This window comes from Lipophrys pholis (assembly GCF_963383615.2).
Source record: "Lipophrys pholis genome assembly, chromosome: 16".
Classification (NCBI taxonomy): domain Eukaryota; kingdom Metazoa; phylum Chordata; class Actinopteri; order Blenniiformes; family Blenniidae; genus Lipophrys; species Lipophrys pholis.
Window position 1 is genome coordinate 23,180,477 of NC_137634.1, and position 9,562 is coordinate 23,190,038.

General features: G+C 42.3%; 1 protein-coding gene across 1 annotated transcript in view; it reads left to right on the forward strand.

Moving 5' to 3' along the window:
- Positions 1-1,248: 1,248 nt before the first annotated feature.
- The window catches only part of LOC308121486 (rap1 GTPase-activating protein 2-like), a 27,184-nt gene continuing 18,870 nt past the window's right edge, over positions 1,249-9,562 (forward strand). Inside the window, exons 1-2 of the mRNA XM_080482739.1 lie at positions 1,249-1,567; positions 7,469-7,504. Coding sequence (XP_080338865.1) covers positions 1,524-1,567; positions 7,469-7,504 — 80 coding nt within the window. The 5' untranslated portion in view covers positions 1,249-1,523. The remainder of the gene's footprint in view (positions 1,568-7,468; positions 7,505-9,562) is intronic.

Below are 9,562 nucleotides of genomic sequence, written 5' to 3' on the forward strand. Positions count from 1 at the left end.
TTGTTTTCCTTTACAAGGCCCTAGCCTTGCGCCGAGGACCATGCTAGGCTAACGGCTAGCTATGGCTGCTTTCACAATCAGAATCGTCAGTTTGTCCCGAGGATTCTGGACATCGGCTCAACATCTTTGGTACTGGAGGTCCTCTTGCTGATCCGGGCACTGGATTCATGTATGCTGCCTGTTATGCTCCCACTGGTACTGGGTATTATTTAGTTTTTTCTGGTAGCAGGGTTTTCTCGCCGTCTCTAGAGCTCGATATTTTTCAATCCTTGAAAGCCTACAGAACATTTGGCTGCCTCTGGCACTGGATTTTTGTTGTTGTTATTGTTTGTTGCTGTATCTAAGCTTTAAAGGTGGGGTTTTCTGTCTATGGAACTATAGACCCATTTTGCATCTCTGGTACTGTATTTTAATTTTACATCTGCAGGTCATGGGGGCTTATTTGCTGCGTCCCATATCAGATCATTTTGATTCTCAATTTTTTTTTTAAATGTTGGATGTCATGTTGTAGGATGTTTTTTGGTTGTTTACCAAACAAATAGACTTTCTCTTTCTGGTAATGGATTCTTACAGGTTGTTTATTTCTACTGGTACTGCAATTCTTTTCACCATTTAACTGCTTTTGGTACTGGGTACAAATCCTGTGAATATCAATGTCTGACTTCATAATTAATCTGTTGTAAAGGAAGTATATACTGTAGGTCTCATTAATCTTCTGGCTGTGGACATGTGATTCAGCACTTTTCAGACATTGTCCAAAGCAAATAAACCAAAAGCAGTTACACAGCGTCTTAAAACAAATGGCTTGGTTTTGACCTTCTTTTAAAACTGTCGACCTTTTGTATTTTTGTGTGACGATATATTAGTTGGATTAATTCATGTTGATAACACATATTCTTGCTCAGGTGGGATTAATAGATCTGATGGTGCTCCAATATCTTATTTTCCTAAACACAGAGAAGAAATATAGAGGAGGGACGTTGCCGCTCAGTAAATAAATGTTCATGTGTGAGTCAAAGCTGCAGCTTCGGACGTCGTTATGCAACATGAGAGCCAGCGAAGCGACACGCTTCCATCCATTTATCTCTATTTATTATGTATGAAAAGTTTTCTGTGAGAGGGAGGGAGGGAGGGAGGGAAGGAGGGAGGGAGGGAGGATTAAGAATGAGAGCCAGAGAGAGAAGGGGGGGGGGGGGGGTTAGAGACAGTCCTCCGCCCCAATACTCCTGCCGTCTCTCTCCTGCCTGTGAATTGAAGTGGGAGACGAGAAGAAAACATTAACGTTGGGAGGATGAAGGGAGGGAGACGAGGAGGAGGAGGAGGAGGAGGAGGAGGAGGAGGGCGTCTGACAGGGATGAGAGTATTTATAGGTGGAGGGATGTGAGTTAGAGACAGAGAGAGGGAGGCAGAGGTACAAAGAGAGAGAGAGAGAGAGAGAGAGAGAGAGAGAGAGAGAGAGAGCCGGGGAGAGAGATCCAGACACAATAAGAAGGAAGAGGAGACAAAGAAGAGGAGGAGACACCATGCTGAGGAGGAAGAGGAGCGTGTCGTTCGGAGGCTTCGGATGGTAAGACGGTGCTTTGTGTTCTATCTTCTTGGAGACCGCTGAGCCAGCTCGCCGCGTCTTCACACTTTCAGGGGTTGTCGGGTTCATTTCCACCCTGAGCTGCCATCAATGTGATGTCATCACTGTGATGTCATCACTATGGCTCCAGCTGAACCTGTCAGAGCCTCGGGACTTGAACCAGGACTCTTTGAATGGGGTCTGGTAGAGTCGCTGTGGGAACAAAAACTGTCAATCAACAACCTGAAGTTTTCTCGAGAAGTCAAAGGGACTTTAAGTCTCAGAGGAGGATGTTCTTTGTTCAAATCACTCACCAGGATTAGCGTCACAAGTTAATCTCTATTCAACCAAAGCATTTTTGAGATTAGTGGTGCAGTGGGTAGCCCTGTCACTCCATAGTAAAAAGATACTGATCTTTGTCCACAGTCTTTTGTGTGTGGAGCTCGAAGGAAACTGGAGCCGATTGTTTATACTTATTTCCTCTTTAGGGCAGAACAAGTTGTCTCTCAATCAGAAGGTTGCAGGTTCGATTTCCCATCTGTTCTTGAGCAAGCCAATGAAACCCAAATGTTTACCACTGAATGGACTGAGCGCCTCGCATGGCAACTTCCTCCATTAATGTGTGAATGGGTGAATCTGTTCAACATTGTAAAGCACTCTGATTACATCAGTGGAAAAGCACAATATAAGTAAACTTCTGTTACACTGCCACTTTCATTATTACAACTGCCACTAGAGGTCACTGTAAATCAGACCCTTTGCCACTATCTGGTGTAACTTGACTTGCACAACCCCATATTATTATAACGTTGCTTCAGAAGGCTTTGTCATTAATTGAATTATCTGTCTGATTAACATTAAATTAAGCCATTTTAATGTCAAAGAATTATGGTCTGTCCTTAAACAGCCATATGAACAGTCTGTATTGCAAATTGATGATAACATAGACTTGTCTGTCATCTGCAGGGTGAACGTTTATCAGAAAGAAGTTGATTATTTCAACAAATGAAAGTAATATAGTGGGTCCAGTGTGGAGCCCTGAGGGATGAGTTTCTTCTTTATACTTCATCCCTCATATTGCTGCTGTTATTAGAACAATGGTCACCTCGATTTAACCCTAGAGTATGCGCTCTACAAACCTCTATTAACAGAATATTTCTTGAAAGAGACTTGTGTAAGTTTGTGTATAGGCCTTTAATTAACCAATCAGAGAAGTTCTTAGCAAACGGTTGCAAAAAATTAATTGTACAACAAATATATGACATTTGAACATTTAAAAATGGTTTCCTGTGCTAAAACAGACTCTGATTAGTTCTGCTCATCAATGTTAATGTAGATTTGCATCATCTGCATGGGGTAAGACTTTATTAGAGATATGTGTATAATAGACACAAAAATGACCATAATTAACATAATAGACCCAGTGAGGAGCCCTGTGGGATGCCATGGTGAAAGAAATAATAATTAAAAAATCTAGCTAAAAGAAACATGAAACAGCTGTATTAACTGTCGACGTCTATGCTTTTTGCCTCTCTGTTGTCATTACCACAGCCAACAGAGGTACTTTAAATCAGATCCTATGTCTCTGGTAGGTGCAGCATGGCTGAATGAATGAATGAATGAATGAATGAATGAATGAATGAATGAATGAATGAATGAATGAATGAATGAATGAATGACACAAATTTGATTCTGTGGCTGATGACATTTGATTGAGCTTGTTCGATTTCATGCGACTAAGTTAAAGCCTTTGACCAAACAATCAAAAACGTTCTCATTCTGTAAAATAGCTGCTATAGAGTCCAGAAGTTTGATATGAAGTCTGTTATACAAATGACAGTCAACGTAGAGTTGTGGGTCATCTGCAAGGAGTGAAAGACTGATCATGAAGTACATTTTATGAATAACTTAACAAACCCATGTTGGAGCCCTGAGGGACACCACAGTTTAGGAAACTGGCACAGGATGCTTTAAACTGTGATATCAAGATGTGATCATAGATTCTATACTGTCGCTCTTTCTTTCATCATTGGGCCCATTAGTACTACGACCAGTACGGGCCATCATCGATGTCAAGTTCTGGCCTGAGACCATCGCCTACTCCCTATTTATAGAAATGTTCCCAATTTTCCCCATTTAAATCAGAAAATAAATGTTTGTGATGGTTCAAGCTGGGCGATGTAGATTTTTGTGGCCAGTTCAGACTATAGCAGGAGGAGGAGGAAGAGGGGAATGTAAAGTGGCCTCTCCTCGTCTCCGTCATTCTCGCCTCAGTAAATCTCTGCCTGTCAGAACTCACTGTGACCAGAATACACAACTGTGTGTGTTAACTCTTACACAAGCGTCCTTTTCAATCATTTACTCTCTTCCTCCTCCTTGTGCCTCCCCTCAAACCTCCTGCTCCCCTTTTCCACTTCACCTTTGTTCAAATTTTGTTTTTCTTTCCTTTTTTTTCTGCTGGACTTTCTTTTCCATTCTCCATTTCTCCTTTTATCAATATTTTCTTCCTTCTGAACCTTTTGTTCGTCTTTATTTCTCCTCTTCTTCCAACTTTCTTTTAGTTGTTGCTCTTATATGAAGTACCGTTGAAGTATTTAAGATCATGTAGAAGAAAAACGCAGCTGCCCCGAGTCTCCATTTCAACTGGAAACAAGAATAGAATAGAATAGAATAGAATAGAATAGAATAGAATAGAATAGAATAGAATAGAATAGAATAGAATAGAACAGAACAGAATAGAATAGAATAGTGCATTATTGTCTCTTATTGACTCTGTAGCAATGTTAAAACACAGTGTTAGCAGCAGTGAAATGTTGTGACAGGAAACCTCAGTGACAGCAGCAAAAGACACACAATCCTAGAAAATATAATACAGCAGAGGTAAGCTATAAATATTAAAATATGTACAACCAAGTCTGGGAGGCACAAACAGAAGTATTTACAAAGTAGTGCAGAAGAGAGTGGATCAGCTGCATTGTAACTATTGAGTGTTGTTAAATTTCCAGTTAATGCTGGAGTCTGAATCCGCAGGAAGAACGCAGGAAGAGCAGTAGAGTGATTCAGGTTGTCTTGTTATGTAGATATTTTTGCATTAAGTTTGTGGTTGTTTTTGACAAGGAAAGGGGGAAAACTGTACATTTAAAGTCAGAGATCAAATAAATATAAAGTTCTAAATGTGAGAGTTTTAGTGGAATATAGTGTTGCACAGTTAGGATCAAGGACAGACTCAATTCTATCAATGAACAAAGAAATAAAGAAAACTTTGAATTAATTTGTCTTTTTTGGATAATGTGAGCGTAACAGTGTCACAGGCTTGAAGACTCACCTTTTGATCTAAATGTGGTGCTAACGTAGTGCTAATATGCTATTAGCATGGCGCTGGCAGGGAACAGGATTGCGCGCATTGTGGACCCAGTTTTGGTCCCTTATTACTATTATTCAATATATGCTAATGATTAATTTGTTGTTTTGACTATTATAAGAGACCCACATCAACACAATAGTTAATGTTTGTTTACATTTAATGTGGAAGTTTGTACTGAAGCAGAGTGGATCGGGGAAAATCAATTCAGTATTTTGAATAACGATTCGGGACAAAACTTCCTAAAACTAAATATAAATGTCAGAGGACAGGCACATCCAATATTCACAGCAGATGTATGTGATGGATTATTTGAATTGTTACGGGTGGGAGAGAGATACTTCTATAATTCTCTGCTGCCGCCTTCTTTCCTTCTCTACGTTTCCTGTCCTCGCTCCTTCCTTCTTTATTATCTGCTCAGACCTCATTATTACCTTACATAACACCTCCTCCTCTCGGTTCTTCCTCAAAATAAGTTAACAGATGGCGTCTCCTCCCTCATCAGCTCCTGCAGGTTCCTCCTCGTCCTCCCAGCGTTCAGCCCGGGCCGGCTCGTGGAGCCATGTCGTTAAATAATGCAGGAGCAGCTCCGGGGCGCCTGCAGGAGAAGCTCACATGAAACCCAGCGACGCACCCACTTCAGCTGCTCCTCCTGGCTTCGACTCCACCGTCTGATGTGGAATCGAGTCAGGAAACGCTGAGTCAGCTCTGCGGGTGGATCGCTCCCAGAGACAAATCTGGTTCACTAAAGTGAATCTGTCCCACATCCTAAAATGCAGCATCTCAACAAACCGTCAGTTTGGATCAAGTTCATGATCACACAATATTTAAATTTGTACCCATCAGTTTAACTTAACAAGGCCCAACTGCTCCATCGAGAGCCGGAGCTTTATACCTTTGTGGCCCTCTAGTGGTGGTAATAATAATGACAGCAGCAATGTAGGTAGGAGTGAAAACCTTAGGAGGTAGAAAGTCTCCCAAGGGGAATGATGTAAACAAGCTGAAGGACTTTCAACAGGAGATATATAAGTTTCTTTGAGTAAAATATCAGAACATTTGAAATTATTATGGCAGTTAAAGATAAAATTGCAACGTTTTCCTTAACATGTAACTAAACATTTGACGAAGTGCTTATTATTGTAACTGGCTGTGTTTTCATTACAATAGTAGTACTAGACTTGAATTTCAACTGTGTTTAGGGCGCATTCACACCAGCACTGTTTGATCTGGACCAGACTTCATTTCAGGGTAAAGTCCACTTCATTGGGACCAGTGTGAAAGCTGCTCCAGACTGATCCAGATCAAACAAGTGAACTCTGGTCCACTTGAAAACATGGGTCTTGGTTCACTGACAGTGTAAACATATTAGTGAGAGGAAGTGACGTAGAATGCTGTGCATTTTTGGGAGTGAACAAACAAAGCTAACAAAGCTAACCCGAAGAAGCAGACGCAGAAAGAAAAAGTTGGAAAATATCTCGTGGGCAGATGTGGAGGAGTGAGGAAGAGGTAGAGAGGAAAGCGCTCATTGTTGTGTGGTCTGAAGGATATATATCGATAACCATTAGCCACAAGCTAACTAGCCCCTTTAGCCACTAGCCGGCTAAAGGGGCTTGATTTACACTTTGGGTCTGGACTAATCAATGAGTCATGCTTCTACTTCATGCTATATTTTCCTATCTGGGTTTAGGCGATAACGCCCCCAAACAAGCGTGACACTGTCCAAATGGTTTGTCCCCTCTCAAAGGTGCAGTGTGAAAGCAAACCAAACCATATGAAGGTGTGAATCCCCTCCCCGCAGGCGAACCGAGACCCGGATTACCCTGGTGTGAAAGCACTTAGCGCCAGGTTCATTTTTGGCAGATCTCTGTGGTGCGTTCAGGCGGTCTGAAGCAGATTTAGCAGCGTGATGCTTTATTTATGAGCTGCAGGAGTTTTTGCCGAGTCATCACACGTGCCGAGCTTTCAACCTGAAGACCTTTACTTCCCTTTTTTTTTTTGTTACAGCACTCGAACTCTCCACCTGCTCCCCTGTGTCACATCTGACGTCCTGTATTAACCCTTCAGTTCTGCTCCTGCTATCTGTAGAGCAGCTGTGAACACAGAGTGTGTGTGTGTGTGTGTGTGTGTGTGTGTGTGTGTGTGTGTGTGTGTGTGTGTGTGTGTGTGTGTGTGTGTGTGTGTGTGTGTGTGTGTGTGTGTGTGTGTGTGTGTGTGTGTGTGTGTGTGTGTGTGTGTGTCTGCAGTACTTGAATAAATGGGGTTTTTATTGCCGTGAGCCTGTGAGATAACACCTCTTAGTAGCTCAGGTTACTCAGGTTAATGGAGAATGTGGAAGTGTGTGTGTGTGTGTGTGTGTGTGTGTGTGTGTGTGTGTGTGTGTGTGTGTGTGTGTGTGTGTGTGTGTGTGTGTGTGTGTGTGTGTGTGTGTGTGTGTGTGTGTGTGTGTGTGTGTGTGTGTGTGTGTGTGTGTGTGTGTGTGTGTGTGTGTGTGTTCTAGTGTCACAGTGTATGAACAGCCTGTGCTCTCCTCTCTGTCTCTGCAGGATCGATAAGTCCACAGTGAGCGCTCTCAGAGCTCGGTGAGTACCAGCAAACACCTGCTCAGGTCTCTCTGCCACCTCAACACGCCATGCACACTCCACCCCCCTGCTGCCACGGCAACCAAAACACCGGTCGCATGTTCGTACAAATGGGATGTAGGTTTTATCAGGTCATTGATATGACATTCTCGGGCCCTGCTTCACCTATTGTAACCAATCAGATTTATTTTGCCTCGTCTGAGGATCCTGCCCCCGTCACACCATGGGTTCATGCCTTTATGACAATCTCTTTGTTGCCTTCAGGTTGCGTCACCCGCCAACCAAACCAGGGTTTGATTCCCTTCAGTCAATCTTTCTATCTGTCCTATCGTTTCCTTTCTTTCCATTGCCAAACCCCAACTGGAAAAGCAGAAAGTCTCCTCCTCTGAGGCTGGTTCTGCAGGTTTTATCCTGTCTCCACAGCTTGCTCATGTGGGATTTTGGGTTTTTTCCACATATGTGCTGTAATATAACAGCGTTTAAATCTGGTGCAATAGAAATAAAATTGGATTTAGTGCTAAACACTGGTTTTTAAGCGCCAGCAGAAAGCACAAAAATGTTCTCTTTTCTGTCAATGCAGGGATTAGCCGGAGGAATGGTAGAAAAGTGACTGGATGCACATGAACCGTGTGTCCGTCCAGCATGTCACAATGTGACACAGTGTGTGTCTGCAGGGAAGGTGACCCCTCAGCTGTTTCCCCCTTCACACTTCCATCTCTTCATCCTCTCCACCCCCACCCCCCTTTTTGTTTTTCTTCTGTGGTGGAGGACTTCAGTCTGAACATGTGTGATGCTCTGACGCGGAGCCAGGACTGAGGCAGCGGCTTTATTATCCTCAATCCCTCGGTCCCTCTTTCCCTCCCTCCCTCCCTCCATCCCACCATTTCTCTGTGAGCGATTAAGGAGATTTAATCCTAATGGACCCTGACAGAGAGAGAGAGAGAGAGAGAGAGAGAGAGAGAGAGAGAGAGAGAGAGAGAGAGAGAGCGAGAGAGAGAGAGAGAGAGAGAGAGAGCGAGCGAGAGAGAGAGAGAAATGGAAAGCTGAGCGGTTGTATCAGATTTCACCGAGATGCTCGGTAACCGACGGCAACAAAGCGATGCCACACGACGCCCGGTGAGTCTGGCGCTTCCCTTCGCCTGCGTTAACTTTCACCATCGTGGTTTCTATGGAAACAGGATGTGACTGACAGGTGTCCAGTGCTCCCATCAATGTTTACAAGTTGTGTTTACGTATTGCGTTCACACATTGTGGCTGTGTGTGCCATGTTTACGTGTTCTATTTATACGTGGAATGTTTACAAATTGTGTTTACATGTTGTGTCCCGTACTGTGTTTCTTTGCTATGCATGCATGTTTGTTTGTTTCTTTGTTTATATGGTCATATTCACAAGTTTGCATCGATTTAAACCTGTTATGTTTATGTGTTATATTTACACGTGCTATGTTTGTGTGGTATCTTTACTCATGTTATATTTACACATGTTGGGTTTATATACTGTATGTTGTGCTTATACATGTTATAGTTACACAAGTCTGTGTGTTATGTTTACGTGTTAGAGTTGTACATGTTATGTTTGTGTGGCATCTTTACACATGTTATTTTCCCGTATTCCATTTATTTATGTGTGTTTGTTTTTGTTGTTATATGTACAAATTTGGATCTGTTATTCTAACATCGGTTCTGTTTACATGATGTTTGCACGTTATGTTAACGTGTGTTATGTTGACACATAATATTTGTGTCATGTTTACAGTAGATAGTTGTTTACTGTGTTGTTTGCTGTGAGAAACATGCACCAGCAGAAAGATGCAGATATTCAGAGGAGCAAAGAAATTACAGGAAATACTTTGTGTTAAATGTTTTGAGTGTTAGATTGACGGTAAAATGATATGTGTCATACAGAGTGAAATCGCGAACAGATTTTGCACTGTTGGATTTTTACAAGGAAATAAAGTGAAATCTGTGATTCCTTAGTGCATGTCATTGCAGTTTGTAAAGTGTTTCCATGTTTCTAATACAATTTAACAATGGATGGATGGATGGATGGATGGATGG